The sequence below is a fragment of the Gnatocerus cornutus genome, chromosome 7 (assembly GCF_029298725.1).
Source record: "Gnatocerus cornutus isolate USDA-ARS CGAHR chromosome 7, icGnaCorn1.1, whole genome shotgun sequence".
NCBI classification, from domain to species: domain Eukaryota; kingdom Metazoa; phylum Arthropoda; class Insecta; order Coleoptera; family Tenebrionidae; genus Gnatocerus; species Gnatocerus cornutus.
Window position 1 is genome coordinate 10,051,581 of NC_142239.1, and position 19,073 is coordinate 10,070,653.

At 42.7% G+C, this 19,073-nt stretch overlaps 1 protein-coding gene across 7 annotated transcripts; it reads left to right on the forward strand.

The window, feature by feature from the left end:
- The first annotated feature begins 3,240 nt into the window (after nucleotides 1-3,240).
- Nucleotides 3,241-18,998, forward strand: Mhc (myosin heavy chain). Of its 7 annotated transcripts, XM_088040606.1 has the most exons (25): nucleotides 3,246-3,307; nucleotides 6,201-6,462; nucleotides 6,738-6,881; nucleotides 7,137-7,293; nucleotides 7,347-7,374; nucleotides 7,428-7,620; nucleotides 7,668-7,731; nucleotides 7,781-7,879; nucleotides 8,310-8,413; nucleotides 8,709-8,846; nucleotides 8,899-9,168; nucleotides 10,002-10,172; nucleotides 10,629-10,808; nucleotides 10,864-11,020; nucleotides 11,228-11,277; nucleotides 11,627-11,832; nucleotides 12,086-12,203; nucleotides 13,564-13,827; nucleotides 14,183-14,392; nucleotides 14,777-15,663; nucleotides 15,879-15,957; nucleotides 16,104-17,279; nucleotides 17,334-18,239; nucleotides 18,338-18,391; nucleotides 18,624-18,717. In XM_088040606.1, exons 2-24 carry the CDS (start codon nucleotides 6,256-6,258, stop codon nucleotides 18,380-18,382), a joined length of 5,853 nt encoding a protein of 1,950 aa, XP_087896732.1. In that variant the 5' UTR covers nucleotides 3,246-3,307; nucleotides 6,201-6,255; the 3' UTR covers nucleotides 18,383-18,391; nucleotides 18,624-18,717. The 7 variants fall into 7 exon arrangements, with proteins under 7 accessions (XP_087896733.1, XP_087896732.1, XP_087896731.1 ...); XM_088040607.1 differs by lacking the exons at nucleotides 6,738-6,881; nucleotides 12,086-12,203; nucleotides 18,338-18,391 and adding exons at nucleotides 6,549-6,692; nucleotides 12,358-12,475 and having other exon boundaries at nucleotides 3,241-3,307; nucleotides 18,624-18,998; XM_088040605.1 differs by lacking the exons at nucleotides 8,310-8,413; nucleotides 10,002-10,172; nucleotides 18,338-18,391 and adding exons at nucleotides 7,948-8,051; nucleotides 9,582-9,752 and having other exon boundaries at nucleotides 18,624-18,998.
- The last annotated feature ends 75 nt before the right edge of the window (nucleotides 18,999-19,073 follow it).

The following is a 19,073-nucleotide window of genomic DNA, read 5'->3' on the forward strand; positions in this document are numbered from 1 at the left end:
TCCGAAAATAGCCCGTGTGAGTCAGTTGGCAACACTGCCGTCCCAATAACCCACCAGTTATGCGATTCCTATCGCTATCAATAGTCATTCAGGGTCATCCTGTGTATTTTACTGATATTTAGTGATCATAATCGTACGTTTGTTTACTATGAGAGTACGAATCGAACGTGAATTTCAACTTGAGTTTGAGCTTTAAGTAGACTAAAGCCCGGTGCGCAAGCATTCCGAGCTTAATAAGGTGGTGGTACAATAGCGCGTCCCTCTCTGAAGGAGGCGAATCGTGGATTTCTCGCTCACTGACAATGAGAACGAGACCGGATGACCTACTTTTCGTGGAACAGACAAAGATAATATCGGAGTTCGGGGATTTTCGGACGTCATGGTCAGATTCGCAGGATTGTTGATCGATTTTAAATAGAGAGCTATTTTTAATGGGCCATTTGATGAATATTGGACAGCCATTTTGTCCTCCATCTTGAAGTCATCATTACTATCTAGTTGACATGTACTCGCAGCACTCTAGATGCAGGTGGTTCTTCCCAGCAGCCACGTGCCTGTTATTTTTAAATATGTCTATAAAACAAAGTACGAGCGATTTTTGTGCTTTCTGGATCTGAATAATTGCCCGGCGCCTATTGTTTAGATCGGGTTATGTCATTACTGGCACACTGAATATGTTGGCTATTTAAAAGGTGTTTCTGACGGTGGGTTTCTAAATTCGTTTCCAACGAGCTGACAGTTAATTGGAGAATACAAAGGCGTTATTAATGCGAGAGCCCGCGAGGAATTAATAGACTTTCAGCGAATTTCAAATTATGGGGCATTGCCTCTGTTGTTTCGTGAGATAGAAATAATCTGAGTGCGCCACTGTAGTTTGTTGTGGTAGCATTGGATCATAATTGCGATACTTTTGTTTCTGGTGCCTTCTAGACGTGAAAATTAATTTTAGACCACGTGACTTAAGTCATGTTTTAAACATCAACAAATTAAATTGGAAAGTTTTTCAAGCAATTTTTGGTGGATGCGCCGGGTCACGACTATTTTCATTTTCATTGTAATAATCCTTGAATTGGCTATTAAAACCCAAAAAACGAATAAAGCAGTGGCGTATCCTCCAACGACAAGAATTATGTAAACAGGTGACAACAAGGCGATCTGAAAATACAATTGTTTCGTTTTCCCCAGACCCGGACTAAACATAAAACTGAACATAAAATTATGATTAATTTGAGTGATGTAAACACGGAGACTTGCAAATGATGACAAATCCGAGAAACTCCTGGCAAGGAATGTTTGCGATTATAAATAATCGCCAACACGAACCGCACTGGATCTCGGTAAATATTTATTCAGGCAATTTTTGCGTAAAACCAATCCAACTGTTAAGTTTGAAGCCGCCTAGAAAAATAAATTTTCGCGAAGTAAATCTTCATTGTACATGAAATCACTTAACGACTGCAATATAAAGATTCGTTGGAAAAGTGCCAGAGAAAAACTAAGCGATTGTGAGTGAGCTTTTCTACAGAAAATTGACGTTTCCGGATCTGATTAAAAATAACGATAAAAAATTGGATGTCGGAATTAATCACACACGATTAACTCTCGCGGCTGCCAAACGTCTATTTGAATATTTGCAATTTAACAGACGAGTGAATCATATTTTGGTCGGTTGTCGTAAATTAGAATCAGACTGGGCGTATGCTGGGAAGTTATTTCAATTTTGTTTACGAATCAGCCGAGAAATGAATAAACACGTTTTTATAGAATATTCATATTTTTGCTACCGTGTAATACAGGGCGTTTATAAATGTTTTTAACATCAAGAGTGGCTATGAAATGACAACAAAATTTGCCGCTCATTACAAATGTGAGTTTCGATTTTTCAACTGACATTTGCAGTTAACCTCAAACGTAAGTTTTTAGAAATTATCTGTTCTAGTTGTGGTTTAAAACCTGAAAAATCACAAAACTATAACTGAAACGTCATTGACGTAAGTAACATAAATAATTTTCAACATAGTTCAATTCACTATGAAAACAAAGCGGTAAAATAGTGCACGGTATGAATTCCAGAGCCTCCTTTGATGCTAGAAACATTTATCACAACCTTGTATAAGGTGTTTATAAATGTTTCTAGCATCAAGGGTGGTTATGAAATGTCAAATAAATTTGCCGCTCGGTACCAATGTGGGTTTAGATTTTTCAATTGACATTTGTAGTTAACCTCAATCATTGAACAAAGTTAATTTTGAAAACAAACTGTTCAAGTTGTGGTTTGAACCCTGAAAATCTAAAATTTTGACACAAAACCGTAACTGAAAAGTCGTAAACGTAAGTGACATTTGAAATAATTGTGAATAGTTATATTCACCATGAAAACAAAGCGGCAAAATAGCACATGACAGGAATTCCAAAGCCCCCCTTGATGCTAGAAACATTTATAAACACCTTGTATAATGAATTAAGATTTCATTGAACATAGATATCTACGAAAGAAAAGTCAAATTTGTTTAAAAACTTACCCTTGGACTTGACCCTTTGAAGGGGAATTTGCGGACTTTCTTAGCCAAAACTGTTAGCTTCGGAACGGGCCTGGAAATATGACAAATTTTCCTTTAGTATAATTATGTAACAAGGACAGTAAGAAGGATTTAGCGCTCGAGTAAGAAGCAAAAACCATAAAAAAAATCTCGTCAAAACTAAAAGTGCCGGCTGAATTGGGGGTATGGCTGCGGTACCAACATAATAGAAAAAAATCGCAAAATATCCGCCTCATGGTGGGATTGGTGTACAAAAGGGCGAATTTTTAGCGCTCTTGAGTGAAAACCGGAAAGCAAATCTCCAACGTTGTGAAACGTCGCGCCTGCATCAATGAAGATCGACGTTTGGCAAGTCGTCGTTTTTCCGCCGAATTATAATTGCACTGAAAAGCCCCACTCAAAGCACACGTTTTATTTCCGCTCGGTGAAAATTGCGTGTCCTTGAAATGGTTCCCATTTTCCTCCTGAAATGAATGAAGCAAACTCTCGTGGCCGAATGCGATCTTCTAGGTGAACGTACCCTCCCATCCCCTCTCCCCTTTCCAAAAGGAGCTGTCCCCGCTCGTCCCGAAGGAGTATTTCTAGCCTATCCAGAGATCATATCCCGACTCCCCGTGCCTAAAAAGGTAGACTGACCAGCTTGTAACGGGATTGGGGATTGGTTTGGTTCATCGACGAATCGCAGAGCTCGATACATTTCAGGATCTGGTTGCCCACATTTATATCTTGTGTCAGAAGCATTTCCTCGTCCAGAACGCCTTTCGAACGTAAGTGAAGCACAGCGTCCTAGTGTGTTACTACCCTTAGCAGTGACGGACTGTGTAGTGGTTTTGTGCATTGTGATTGTGTCGCTGCGGTGTCATACTAGCGTGCAGTGTTGGATTGAGTGGTTTGTGCCCCTGTGCTAGTATGACACTGGAGTGTCATCCCCCTGAACCTTCTCATTTCCTGTTATGTAACCACCAACACGTGCAGAAACATGTGGTAGCCATGTTGAGCTTTCAACTGTCACACCGTACAAGGATACGCAGCCTCGAGTTATTTATATTTCAAAAATTCAATGCTCTTTCGGATTCCTACATCTGTTATGCAACGGACATTGTGCTGGCACAATTCAGATGCTAATATAGTTTGCCACAAATTCTATGGCTATTTTCGGAACGGGCTATATACAGGGTCCGGCAACACTTGTGTCCACCCCTAAAATCGTCTTTAATTTTAAAGATAAAATTTTGAAAATTTGCACTCGCTCACAGTTGACAAAGCTCTAGAAGCTGACGCAAAAATTTGTTTTTTATCACTGATAGTTTTGGCGTCGCGACGCCTTAAAATGTAATTTTTAGGGAACTGTCAGGGTTTGTGATATCAACCCTTAATTTAATTTTTTTCCAATATAAATGTGTTAAGACTATCTCAGTTGTTATTTTAGATTCAATGCAAATTTTCTTCAAAATTTGAGAAAAAAATGCGGTTTTATCAAGTTAGTTTCCAATTTCATTACGTCAAAATTGGGAACTACGTTTACACCCATCTGTCAACATTTTGTGTCACAAATGACATCTATCTTTTGGCTCGTTTTAGATTGTAACAAAAGTCTTACTTGGTGAAATTGTCGCTTTGTCGATGTTAATTAACGATTTCTGGTGTCCATAAAGTGCAACATGCCCGTGTTAATCAAAATTAACCTTTATAAGAATGAATGAAGTGACTTGTGAAATTTTGGTGTAAACGTAGTTTGCCGCTGCGCTGTCAGAATTTTGAAAACTAACTTGATAAAACAGCGTTTTTTTTCTAAATTTTGAAGAGAATTTGCATTGAATCTAAAATAACAACTGAGATATTTTTAACACATTTATATTGAAAAAAAATTAAATTAGGGGTTGATATCACAAACCTTCACCATTAACTAAAAATTACACTTTTAAGGCGTCGCGACGCCAAAACTAGGAGTAATAAAAAACAAATTTTTGCGTCAGCTTGTAGAGCTTTGTCAACTGTGAGCGTATGCAAATTTTCAAAATTGTAACTTTAAAATTAAAGACGATTTTGGGGGTGGACACAAGTGTTGCCGGACCCTGTATAGAACCAGCATGGCTTCGCGGAATTCGGACGAAACTCGACGCCGGAAAAGAACAACACGGACAAAGACGCAAAACGCGATTTGGAAGCTACAACTTTTGAGTACGGACCTGGCGCGCTTGGAAATGAAACATGATACAGCGGGCGAAAATACCAGTGTTTATAAACATCATTAAAATTCCATCACATCTGTCGAAAAAACACTTTCAAAATTATCTTTAATTACAAATTTTTTTAAAAAATAGTTTTTTAATAAGAAGGAAACGTTTGTCGGCCACGTTTCCTCCAAATTCACGCGATTTGGTCCTGAAAAAAGGAAAACCGAAAGCATGTCAGGCTATTTTTGGCAATACAATACGATAGCTTACATTTCTGACATTGTTTCGCTGCCAAATAGTTATTATGTAACTTCTTTTTATTTTAGAATAATGGATGGAAATACTAAATGGATTTGCCTAAATTTTGATCGTTTATAAAACAAAAAGTCAACAAACTGAAATTGCGATTGTTTGATTGGTTTTTCCGATAGTGACCTTGAAATTTTTCCGAAAAGAAAATTTTTGCGTTGTGCTGGAAGTACAGGTGTTCTCAACTTCACGGTGAAGGAATACCGTGAAAATCACTTAATTTTTGGGATTCAAATTTAATTCAAGCTAATTTAGAATACAATTCAAAATCGTTGATAATTTTAAGACCACCTGTAGAAACACACGCTAGATCAATTAATTAGAACAAAAGTTGTTTATTAATCACAGTTCAGTTCTTCAGAACTCGTGACCCAGAAAAAAAAGGCTTATGGAGGCAATAAATTTGAACCTAAATTTCGAAACAAAAATTTTTTAGCTTCAAAAATAATCGAGTTAAGACAAAAAAACGGAAGCCAATCCCAAAGCAGAACAGTATTTGAAGATCGGTAACTATGGACACATACTACCATTCATTGGTCAGATGAACATTACACACTCGTTGCCTAGGATATTTTACTCCATCTTTAGAATAAGCTTTCGGGATTGGTTGTTAAATTTTTATCTTTTCTTGAATACTATTAAACTTAATTAATTTTACTATTTTAATTAATTTACCATCTGTTTTGCTGTCGGTTCCCTCCCTCTATGGGTCATGAGTTCTGGGACACCCTGAATTGTGATTTATTTTCACATTTAATTATTTAGCTGCGGTTTGAAATTTTCTAGTGAATAATCTGGATAAAATTCTTTAATTTATTAATGGGATGGCAACACTGAGTAACCACGATAACGAAAAAGTTGTTGTTCTTTAATTAGCGTGGAATATTCAAAGTCTGTGTCATATAGTCTTACATTAGAGCCACCCTGTATCGATTTTGAATGACGCAACCGCAAACTGATTTCACGTTGACTTGCGGCATTGAAAATCAGAGTTGCGCCTTAGCAACCCCAATCACATTGACGCAATTTTACAGCACTAACTTGAAATCGGGTCCTATAAAAACGCGTTAATTGCCGATGCGAAAAGCCCTCCTGTCTCCTTTTCCCTTCATTTGGTCGATGCGCAAAACCACAAAACTTGCATTTCCAAAAATTGACAGTTTTTTGCTTCCAGGAAGGCTCTAGGGCTGTGTTACGTGTCTCGCTAGCCCCAGGAACGTCCGTTAACCATGCCCAAGCCTCAGAAACAAGAAGGGGAGGATCCCGATCCAACCCCATACTTGTTCGTTTCTCTTGAGCAGAAACGTATTGACCAGACCAAGCCCTATGATGCCAAAAAATCATGCTGGGTCCCGGACGAAAAGGAGGGTTTCTTACTTGGTGAAATCAAGGGAACCAAAGGTGACCTCGTCACCGTTGGGCTCCCTGGAGGAGAGGTAAAGTTACTCACTCACACACGTACATAATTACACACATTATACACGTACACACAAAACACGCATTAACTCTTTTGTGAGGACAGGAGAAGCAATTCAAAAAGGAGAATGTGCACCAAGTGAACCCCCCGAAATACGAAAAAGTCGAAGACATGGCCGATTTGACGTACTTGAACGAAGCTGCCGTTTTACACAATTTGCGACAGAGATACTACGCGAAATTGATTTATGTAAGTTTGAGGGACGGATGTTAACTGTTGTTTTTCTTTGAACAGGAGAAGAACTTCAAGAAGGAACAAGTAGCCCAGGTCAACCCTCCCAAGTACGAAAAAGCAGAGGATATGTCCAACTTGACATACCTCAACGACGCTTCTGTTTTGCATAATCTCAAGCAAAGATATTATAATCAACTTATTTATGTAAGTCGCGCGTTCTTCGACTGTGTTAACCTTCTGGGGAACACGGCACACACCGTCCCAGGATCGTTGGATGGACGTTTTACCACCAGTATCATACATACTTGGTCTAGAATAGATTTATGTTGTTTGCTCCCGACGACCGGCACCAACAACGTGCTTGGTTTTCTTGTGTCTAATTCAGCCCTTGTGTGCTCCTATGTTTGATACATGTTCAACCCTTATTGTCTTCGCCCGCTGACTTTCTCACTCTTTTAGACTTATTCTGGTCTTTTCTGCGTCGCCATCAACCCTTACAAGCGCTTCCCTGTCTACACAAATCGTTGCGCCAAGTTGTACCGTGGTAAGAGGCGTAATGAAGTGCCACCCCACATCTTCGCCATTTCTGACGGTGCCTACGTCAACATGTTGACCAGTAAGACGCAAACAACCAAAATTGACCACTTTTATTAACACGTTCCTCCACAGATCACGAAAATCAATCCATGTTGATTACGTAAGTTTCTCACTTCGCTGTTTTTTTTCTTAAGTTAACACTTTTACTCCCAGTGGCGAGTCTGGTGCCGGAAAAACTGAGAACACGAAGAAGGTAATTGCCTACTTCGCCACTGTTGGTGCCTCCAAGAAGACCGAAGAACAAGCCAAGAAGGGTAACTTGGAAGATCAGGTCGTCCAAACTAACCCTGTACTTGAAGCCTTTGGTAACGCCAAGACCGTGCGTAATGACAACTCTTCCCGTTTCGTAAGTCTTAAGAAGTTGAAAGATTTGGGGTTAATCAAAGTGTTTAGGGTAAATTCATCCGTATCCACTTCGGCCCAACTGGTAAACTGGCCGGTGCTGACATTGAAACCTGTAAGTGTTGAACGAGTCCTCTAGGAAGAGTTTGATGGTTTTCTTTCAGATCTGCTGGAGAAGGCCCGTGTCATCTCCCAACAGACTCTTGAGAGATCTTACCACATTTTCTACCAAGTCATGTCTGGTGCCGTCACCGGACTTAAGGGTAATTCACACTTTGTCATTCCTTACCCCCTTGTACTTTACGTCTTAAAATGTTATTCTTAAATCTAGATATGTGCTTGCTCTCAAACGACATCCACGATTATTACTTCGTGTCTCAGGGCAAAACTACAATTCCCAATGTCGATGATTCTGAAGAATTGATGCTCACTGATGTAAGTGGGTGATGGCGTTGAGCCCCCACGAGTTTCTCTTCTTAGTCGGTGGCATTGGTTCGAGACTGAATGCGTCCGAAATTCGGACAATTCTTTGAGACTTTTTGTCCAGTCGGACAAGTTGGGAGCGAGACGCAACTTGTCCGACACGCGAGCAAGTTGGTTTGAGACACTAAACTTGTTCGTTCTTAGTTTGGGATAGTTTAAGACGTTTCCCTGTGTGTGTACCGTTGTTGACTTTTCTCCTTTAACCCCCAGAAATGTGTTTACTGTCTAACAACATCACAGACTACTACTTCGTTAGTCAGGGTAAAACCACAATCCCTCATGTCGATGATGCTGAAGAACTCCAAATCACCGACGTAAGTCCTTTGTGTGGGTACTCACCTCCTTGTTTACTCTGGGAATTCCCTCTCGCTGTTTCCTCGCTCTGGCGTCTCAAAAGCTTCGCTAAAATCTCCAGCTGCTAACCCTCGCTTCTTTCGCAGACATGTGCTTGCTTTCCAACGACATTTACGATTACAACAACGTATCCCAGGGTAAAGTCACAATTCCTAACGTTAACGATGCAGAGGAATTAGAATTGACCGATGTAAGTAGTAACCCTCTGCACGTAACGTTGTTCTTCCGCCGAAATCTCACATTTTTCTCCAACAGCAAGCGTTCGACGTCTTGGGTTTCACCCAAGAGGAGAAGAACGACATCTACAAGATCACCGCCGCCGTCATGCACATGGGCTGCATGAAGTTCAAACAAAGAGGTCGCGAAGAACAGGCCGAAGCCGATGGTATCGCCGTAAGTTCCTTATTTCAACCCTCAAAGAAAAGTTGCGATTTGAGTGTTACAGGAGGGTGAAAAAGTCGCCACGTTGTTGGGTATTGAGGCCAACGCTCTCTACAACGCTTTGTGCAAACCCAGGATTAAGGTCGGTGCTGAGTTCGTGACACAAGGTCGTAATGTCAATCAAGTCAACTACTCCGTTGGTGCCATGTCCAAGGCTATGTTTGACAGAGTGTTCAAATTCTTGGTGAAGAAATGTAACGAGACTCTGGATACCAAGCAGAAGAGACAGCACTTCATTGGTGTGCTGGATATTGCTGGTTTTGAAATCTTCGACGTAAGTTTTTGAGAGTTTAGCACTTTGAACACACTTGATGATGAAGGGTGAATCACAACACACACTTTCGATTTGTTTTTGTAGCAGGAGGATCACGAGTTTTAATATTTTTTTTAGTATAACGGCTTTGAGCAGCTTTGCATTAACTTTACTAACGAGAAGCTGCAGCAATTCTTTAACCATCACATGTTCGTGTTGGAGCAAGAAGAGTACACGCGGGAAGGCATCACTTGGCAGTTTATCGACTTTGGAATGGACTTGCTCGCTTGCATTGAGCTTATAGAAAAGGTTAGCTTAACGCTTGGCTTTTGCTTAACATCGCTTAAGTAAGGTAAGCGTAGTGTGGTGTGGTAGGATGAGGGTTCCAGGAATGCTACAGTGTCACCGTTTTTTAATCCCCGTTTTTCTCCTAGTACAACGGTTTTGAACAACTGTGTATTAACTTTACCAACGAAAAACTCCAACAATTCTTTAACCATCACATGTTTGTACTCGAGCAAGAAGAGTACAAAACTGAGGGTATCCAATGGACATTTATTGATTTTGGCATGGATTTGTTAGCCTGTATTGAGTTGATTGAAAAGGTAATTCCGGGCGACGCTTCGGTTTGGATTCGTAGGTTTTTTGTTGTCTCACTGTTTAAGCACTCTGCGCAACAGCCGCAGCGGACTTGTCTGCTTCTTGTGTAGTTATGTGTTCCACACGTAGAGGTATATGTCTATATCCATGTGTTATTACGTAGTGTTGTTGCGATTCCACCCACATAACCGGTGAATTGCTGTAGACTTGTAGTGTGGCTAATTCTTTGTCTCGTTTTGTTTACACTTGTGTAGTTCAACGGCTTCGAACAGCTCTGTATCAACTTCACTAATGAAAAGTTGCAACAATTCTTTAACCACCACATGTTCGTATTAGAACAAGAAGAATACCAAAAAGAAGGTATTGAGTGGGCCTTCATTGATTTCGGCATGGACTTGTTAGCCTGTATTGAACTTATCGAAAAGGTAAAAGGAACTGCCGAGGATGAGAAATCCTCTAATGCTTAAGGTCCGAGGCGCTTCCATAGGTGTCAAAGTAGTAGTTTTAACACAAACAACCCTCCAAGACGAGGTTGCGTAGTTGTAGCTGTCTTTAACTAACTTGCAGTATAACGGCTTCAACCAACTGTGCATAAACTTCTCCAACGAGAAACTCCAGCAGTTCTACAATCATCACATGTTTATATTAGAACAGGAAGAGTACGAACGTGAAGGGATCGCGTGGACCTTTATCGATTTTGGGATGGATTTGCAACCGTGCATTGATCTTATCGAAAAGGTACAACCATCCCGTCTCCCGGTAAAAAAACACGAGAGTCTATGCACAGTTCTTAGCTAGCTTAAGCACCAGCACCTCAGGTAGTGTAGAATCTGGTACTCCCCGTCTCTCCATGACTCGTTCTAATCTCATCGTCTTGACAGCCTATGGGTATCTTGTCCATCCTTGAAGAAGAGTCTATGTTCCCCAAGGCTACTGATAAGACCTTTGAGGAAAAATTGAACACCAACCACTTGGGCAAGTCTCCCAACTTCCAGAAACCAAAACCACCAAAGCCCGGTCAACAGGCCGCTCACTTCGCCATTGGTCACTACGCCGGTTGTGTAAGAATTGTCTTTTCGCGTCACCAAACTCGTACTTAGTCTCTCTTCCTTGCAGGTACCATACAACATCACTGGCTGGCTGGAGAAGAACAAGGATCCCTTGAACGACACCGTGGTCGACTTGTACAAGAAGGGTACCAACAAACTTTTGGTAGAGATCTTCGCCGACCATCCTGGCCAATCTGGTGCTCCCGATGCTGGTGGCGGCAAAGGTAAAATAAAGTGACCATAAACTTGATACATGAAATAGTGGCTCTCGCGGGTTTTCAATGACTTATTTGGTTTAGGTGGCAAGAGACCTAAAGGTTCTGCTTTCCAGACTGTATCAAGTTTATACAGGGTAATTGTTGTCGCTGTGGTGATAACAAAAAAAAAATTGTCGCTAATTGTTGCTTAATGTCGCTCTTGTTGTCGTATAGGTCGTGGTAAGAAGGGAGGTGGTTTTGCTACCGTGTCTTCCGCCTACAAGGTACGTACTTCATAAATTCCCCTAGTTTGAACATTTTCCGACGACGGAATAAAATGTTTGTAGATTCATTTCATCAAGATCACTTTAGGTGTAGCGACTGGTTTAATTTACCGCACTCTCACAGTTCTGCGATTGATTTCGTAGGACTTCACTTCATCCAAAACCATTGAATACAGAATGGTCTTAATATATACACACGTTTGTTTAAATCACCTCCACTCAAACATGGTTCGGTGAAAACCTTAACACTTAGACTAAAGCTAAATCAGCACTGCGCCCAGTTTGGTGTAACAAAACTAACAAGATGGTGCCAACAGTTCTTGTACTTATGTTAAACTCACTTCTTTAGGAACAATTGAACAACTTGATGACCACTTTGCGGTCCACTCAACCTCACTTCGTCCGTTGCATCATTCCCAATGAATTGAAACAGCCCGGAGTGATCGACTCCCATCTTGTCATGCACCAGCTGACTTGCAACGGTGTACTTGAAGGTATCCGTATTTGCAGAAAGGGCTTCCCCAACAGGATGGTCTACCCCGACTTCAAACTTCGGTAAGTGTGAAGATAAGTTGTTCTTTTTCCACACGAGCTTCATTCCTTGGTTACTTGTATAGCTACATGATCTTAGCCCCCGCCACAATGGCGAGGGAATCTGAGCCCAAGGTGGCCGCCGCCAAATGTCTCGAAGAGGTCGGTCTGGACCCAGATTCTTACCGCATAGGACACACAAAGGCAAGGGTTGAATGTAACCCCTGTCACGTCACTTGTTCTTGTTTATGTTTAATCTCTCCCTTGTACTCTGTAGTTACAAAATCTTGAACCCAGCCGCCGTTGACAAGGAACCCGATCCAAAGAAATGTGGTGGTCTTATTCTTGAAGCGACCGGTCTTGATGCCGATCTTTACCGTTTAGGTCACACCAAGGCATGTCTCCTTTGTCTTTTGTTTTCACTCTTCCGGCGTCAATTAGTGACCGACGCTCGGATCTTTCACAGGGTGTTCCGATACTGGGACCACCGACACCCACACTAACTATGCACTTGTTTTGTTCACTACTAATAGTTCTTGCGTCAAACAGATACAAAATTCTCGCCGCAAGCTCTATTAAAGATGACACTACACCTGAGAAAGCATCCGCTATTATTTTGGAAACTGTCAACCTCGACTCGGAACTGTACCGACTTGGTAAAACCAAGGTACTTGCAAGGAATTTGGCTGTCAATAACACTAGATGCAGATAAGGCAAAATTGCGAACGCTGATCAATTGGTCTGAGGAAGTCATTACAGTAGAACCTCGACTGGTGATGTCCGAGTTTCTACTGTAAACCGTAGCTTTTCGTTGTCACTGATTGTGATTAAAACGTAGGAAAAACTCCAATAACACTAGTAGGACCTGCGTATATGTAAATCAAACGAATTCGTTTTTAACCCATTTATCTACGACCATTTAGTTATTTGTTGATAACGTAGTTCGCTTTAAACAAGTTATGTTAACCCGTGAATGTTATGTTAACTCACTCATCGCGGGCTCTGATTGTCTGAAAGTCGTTTAGTTATGACCACTATAACCCAATGTTTCATCAATTTATCCTAGTACACAATGAAAACAACTGTCAGATTTTATTTTGACAACTAAAAATTTACAAAAGTCGTTAAAGTTTGTGTATTTTGAAGAAAAAAACAGTGGTTCAACATGAATTATAGTAGTGAAAGAAGTTCAGACAAATTAAATGTCTTGCCGCAAAAAAAATCCAAGATTTGTGTCTACTTTTTTCTGGTCGTAGATAAAGCATAGTATTACAATCGCATGTAATGGCCCTTATTCACTCGGTTGATTTACTCCACTCGCTCGTGTTGCAAACTCAACCTCGTAAATAAGAGGTCTCATAACATGCTCGTATCATAATATACTATTATTTTTTTAAACTCCAGGAATATTTACTTTGGATGGTAATTTTGTTGTCTCGAGTTTGACATTTCAGAAGATAACAACAACACATTTCAATTAATGCTTAAGTTTATCAGATAGGCTTGCCAACAGATTTCAAATTTCAAAGCCTGTTTTGATCGAATGGAATCTAATTTATTAAAGTAATTTCACCGTAGAATAAACGTGTTTCTGTGACAACACAATCTTCAGAAGGCTTTCCGCTCACTTAACGCCGCATTTAACTCTTCTGCTTGAAAGTACGTCAATGCCGCGTTTTTGGCTTCGCACTAAACTCGTCCGCTTCGCCCCCGCGTTCTTTTTCTCGTCCTAATGAGGGAATGTGTGGTGTGTAGGTATTCTTCCGCGCCGGTGTCCTGGGTCAGATGGAGGAGCTCCGTGACGACCGTCTTGGAAAGATCGTCACCTGGATGCAATCCTGGATCCGCGGTTACTTGTCCAGAAAGGAATTCAAGCGTTTGCAGGAGCAACGTTTGGCCCTCCAAGTGTGCCAGAGAAACTTGCGCAAATACCTCAAACTTCGTACCTGGCCATGGTACAAATTGTGGCAGAAAGTCAAGCCTCTCCTCAACGTCACCCGCATCGAGGACGAAATTGCGGTAAGATTTGCCATATTTAAGCCGTGTTTATATTGGGGATTTCATAAATATCGGGTTTTACGACTACTTACCTGATGTCCTAAATTTCACGATCTATTTATACGAATTTATCCCTCCTCAATCTGTCAACGTATGAAACATCGCTACTTTTTTTTAATCTTTCATCGAATCATCTCGGGCCTACGCATTCTATTTTTCCACAAACATGAAAGTTCGGCTGCTGTTAGTCTTAACCGAGACGCGGCGCGGTCCACACCCAGAACTACCTTCTGGGGCTGTTTAACCGATCGAACGAGTAACGAGAATCATGGTGGATTTTGATCATACCTGCCCTTCTAAGCAAGAGATTTTACAGAAATTGGAAGAGAAAGCCGCCAAGGCACAAGAAGCCTTCGAACGCGAGGCTAAAGCCAAGAAGGAATTGGAAGGACTCTACTCCAAACTTTTGGCCGAGAAGACCGATCTTCTCAGCAATCTTGAAGGAGAGAAGGGATCTCTTGGAGAAGCCCAAGAAAGAGCCAACAAACTCCAGGCCCAGAAGAGCGACCTCGAGTCTCAACTCTCTGTAAGTAATTAATTTATTCATAGCCTGATTATTTTCTCAGATATGAAAATATGAGTCTATTTGTTTGTGGTCTTGGTGAGAGACCACTTCGTTATAAATAGTTCTTGCATTTCACGGATAAATGTTTAGATACCTCGTTTATTTTACGAGCAAATTATTATTAGATATCAGTAGTTTATCTTTGTACATCTGCCAGTCCAGCAGACCCTCAAATCAAAGACTCTTTTCATGCCTATCTATAGCGTTTTCGCACTTTGGCCAGCGTTCAACTCTCACGTAGGTGAACCAATTTATCAAAATTTCTTAATAAGAAAAAAGTGCGAACAACATTTATTGGAGCCACGCCAACATCTAATGATGTTTATTAAACCACTCCAATTATAGGAAACCCAAGACCGCCTCAGCCAAGAAGAGGATGCCCGCAATCAACTCCAACAACAAAAGAAGAAGCTAGAACAAGAAATCTCCGGCTACAAGAAAGACATCGAAGACCTCGAACTCAACTTCCAGAAATCCGAGCAAGACAAAGCCACCAAAGACCACCAAATCAGAAACCTCAACGACGAGATCGCCCACCAAGACGAACTCATCAACAAACTCAACAAGGAGAAGAAACTCTCCGGAGAGAGCAACCAGAAAGTCGCCGAAGAACTCCAAGCCGCCGAAGACAAAGTCAACCACTTGAACAAAGTCAAGGCTAAGCTCGAGCAGACTCTTGACGAACTCGAGGATTCGTTGGAACGCGAGAAGAAACTCCGTGGTGATGTTGAGAAGTCCAAACGTAAAGTCGAGGGCGATCTCAAACTCACCCAGGAAGCGGTAGCCGATCTCGAACGCAACAAGAAGGAACTCGAACAGACCATCCAACGCAAAGACAAGGAAATCTCTTCGCTCACCGCCAAGCTCGAAGACGAGCAATCCGTCGTTGGAAAGCTCCAGAAGCAGATCAAGGAGCTCCAGGCCAGAATCGAAGAACTCGAAGAGGAAGTCGAAGCCGAACGTCAAGCTCGTGCCAAGGCTGAGAAACAACGCGCTGATTTGGCTAGGGAACTCGAGGAGTTGGGCGAACGTTTGGAGGAAGCTGGCGGCGCCACTTCTGCCCAAATTGAACTCAACAAGAAACGTGAAGCCGAACTCGCTAAACTCAGAAGGGACTTGGAAGAATCTAACATTCAACACGAAAGCACTCTCGCCAACCTCAGGAAGAAGCACAACGATGCCGTCTCTGAAATGGGTGAACAAATCGACCAACTCAACAAACTCAAGGCCAAGTAAGTACAGGCTTTGCTTTGTGGCTGAAGAGATGTTAATTTATTATTTAGGGCTGAAAGAGATCGCGCTAGCATTTATACAGAGCTTCAGCAAACTCGCAGTGCGGTGGAGGCAATCGGTCGCGAAAAGGTACCAAGAAACCTTTGTCGTTTGCATCCCCCACCTGCACTACCTTTAGTGTTTGTTTTTTGTTACACCATGTTTTGTCCCTTAGGGCTGAGAAAGAAAAGTCTGCATACTTCGGCGAACTTAACGACCTCCGCGCCTCCGTCGACCATTTGGCTAACGAAAAGGTACAAAAAACAACAGACAACGCAAAACGCTTCGTTCGCTAATCGTTAAAATATGCAGCAGCTTCTTTCAGAGTGTTTCTAATCTTCTCCAGCCTCTAACAGACACCCTACAATCGCTGCGTTTTTCTTCACGTGTTGTTTTCTAGGCCGCCGTTGAAAAAGTCTCCAAACAACTCCAACAACAACTCAATGACGTCCAAGGCAGACTCGATGAAACCAACCGCACTCTCAACGACTTCGATGCCGCCAAGAAGAAGCTCTCCATCGAAAACTCCGACCTCCTCCGCCAACTCGAAGAGGCCGAATCCCAAGTCTCCCAACTCAGCAAGATCAAGGTTTCTCTCACCACCCAATTGGAAGACACCAAGAGACTTGCCGATGAAGAAGGTCGCGAACGCGCCACCCTCCTCGGCAAGTTCCGTAACTTGGAACACGACTTGGACAACATCCGCGAACAAGTCGAAGAGGAAGCCGAAGCTAAAGCCGACATCCAACGCCAACTCAGCAAGGCCAACGCCGAAGCTCAACTCTGGCGCCAGAAATACGAATCTGAAGGTGTCGCTCGCTCTGAAGAACTCGAGGAAGCCAAGAGGAAACTCCAGGCTCGTCTCGCTGAAGCTGAAGAGACCATCGAGTCCCTCAACCAGAAGGTTGTAGCTTTGGAGAAGACCAAACAGAGATTGAGCACCGAAGTCGAAGATTTGCAAATCGAAGTCGACCGGGCGAACGCCATCGCCAACGCCGCCGAGAAGAAACAGAAGGCCTTCGACAAGATCATTGGAGAATGGAAACTCAAAGTTGACGATTTGGCTGCCGAACTCGACGCCAGCCAGAAGGAATGCCGCAACTACTCCACCGAATTGTTCAGACTCAAGGGAGCCTACGAAGAAGGACAAGAACAACTGGAAGCCGTCCGCAGAGAAAACAAGAACTTGGCCGATGAAGTTAAAGACCTCCTCGACCAGATCGGTGAAGGTGGCCGCAACATCCATGAAATCGAAAAGGCCCGCAAACGCTTGGAAGCCGAAAAGGACGAACTCCAAGCCGCTTTGGAAGAAGCCGAAGCCGCCCTCGAACAAGAGGAAAACAAAGTCTTGCGCAGCCAACTCGAGCTGTCTCAAGTGCGTCAAGAAATCGACCGCCGCATCCAAGAGAAGGAAGAGGAATTCGAAAACACCCGCAAAAACCACCAACGCGCTCTCGACTCCATGCAAGCCTCTCTCGAAGCCGAAGCCAAGGGCAAGGCTGAGGCCCTCCGCATGAAGAAGAAGTTGGAAGCCGACATCAACGAGCTCGAAATCGCCCTGGACCACGCCAACAAGGTAATGAAATCGTTTTGTTTGTTACTTTCAACATTGTGAGTGTTTTTTATTTAGGCCAACGCCGAGGCCCAGAAGACCATCAAACGCTACCAGCAACAACTCAAGGACACCCAGACCGCCCTTGAGGAGGAGCAACGCGCCCGTGACGAAGCCCGTGAACAGCTCGGAATCTCCGAACGCCGCGCCAACGCTCTCCAGAACGAGCTCGAAGAGAGCCGCACTCTTCTTGAGCAAGCTGACCGTGCTCGCCGCCAAGCTGAGCAAGAGCTCGGCGATGCTCACGAACAACTCAACGATTTGGGTGCTCAGAACTCTTCCCTTTCTGCTGCCAAGAGGAAACTCGAGACCGAACTCCAAACCCTCCACTCTGACCTCGACGAGTTGTTGAACGAGGCCAAGAACTCCGAAGAAAAGGCCAAGAAAGCCATGGTCGACGCTGCTCGTCTCGCTGACGAACTCCGCGCCGAACAAGACCACGCCCAAACTCAAGAGAAACTCCGCAAGGCTCTCGAAACCCAAATCAAGGACCTCCAAGTCCGTCTCGACGAAGCCGAAGCTAACGCTCTCAAAGGAGGCAAGAAACTCATTCAGAAACTCGAACAGCGCGTGAGGGAACTCGAGAACGAGTTGGACGGCGAACAGAGGAGACACGCCGACGCCCAGAAGAACTTGAGGAAATCCGAGCGCCGCATCAAGGAATTGAGCTTCCAAGCTGAGGAAGACCGCAAGAACCACGAACGCATGCAAGACCTCGTTGACAAGTTGCAACAGAAGATCAAGACCTACAAGAGGCAGATTGAGGAAGCTGAAGAAATCGCCGCTCTTAACTTGGCCAAATTCCGCAAAGCTCAACAGGAATTGGAGGAAGCCGAAGAACGCGCCGACCTCGCCGAACAAGCCATCGCGAAATTCCGCGCGAAGGGACGTGGTGGATCTGTCGCCAGAGGAGGCAGCCCAGCGGTAAGTCTCAAAGAAAAAACCCAAAAATCGTCTCGGAAATGTGAAAATCACAGTTCTGAGATAGTCGGACGTTGTCTCATTTTGAATGTCTCTTATAGCCATCGCTAGCAAACAAACCTCGTTTGCCGATTTCGTTGGAGTAACTCGATCTTGTAAGTGAGGGTTCCCCGTATTAGAACTCCTCGTGTTAGAACACACTTTGAAAGTGTTTTTGTTGAGTCCCAATTTCTAATGTGTACGCGAACGTCGGGAAAAAAGTGAGAAATTTCGGACTTATGACCACTTTTTCCCGACGTTGTTTGTCCATCTAATATTCATGTTTCGTCCCGTTTTTTTCTCGTTTTTGTTTTGGTGTCGTGTTCTGAGTTTGTGTTTCGTTTACAGCCCCCGAGACAGCGCCCCCAATTAGACGGTCTTACCTTCCCACCACGATTCGACCTGGCTCCTGAAAACGACTTCTAAGCGCTGTGTTAACGAACATTCGCGGAACAAGATCGAAATCCGCCTTTTAATTTATTACATTCATTTTCTTTTATTTTTTATTTTTCGTTTTGACTTTAGGATTGTATTTTGAATGATTCCGTTCATTATGCATACGAGATAGGGGAATTTTAAGGGAAAAGAGACACGTACTTCCATCAACAGCCCTTACAGTCTCCGAGTTCTCAGTGCCATCTCTAATTTTATATTAGGTTCTAAAAATGTATTGTATGTGTGACATGTATGGCTTAAGGCACCAATAAACAAGTTATATCGTTATGTATTTATTTACAGTTTAACGTCTTCCTTCCATACATCTCCATACTGTATTTCGTTGTCATTGTTAATTTATTG

What these genes read in the sequence shown, in the direction of transcription:
- Mhc (XM_088040607.1), top strand. Translation starts at nt 6,256, where the DNA reads ATGCCCAAGCCTCAGAAACAAGAAGGGGAGGATCCCGATCCAACCCCA. An exon ending in ATGACAACTCTTCCCGTTTC is followed by an intron (nt 7,621 to 7,667) that starts GTAAGTCTTAAG and finishes CAAAGTGTTTAG; the next exon opens with GGTAAATTCATCCGTATCCA. An exon ending in CCGTGTCTTCCGCCTACAAG is followed by an intron (nt 11,278 to 11,626) that starts GTACGTACTTCA and finishes TCACTTCTTTAG; the next exon opens with GAACAATTGAACAACTTGAT.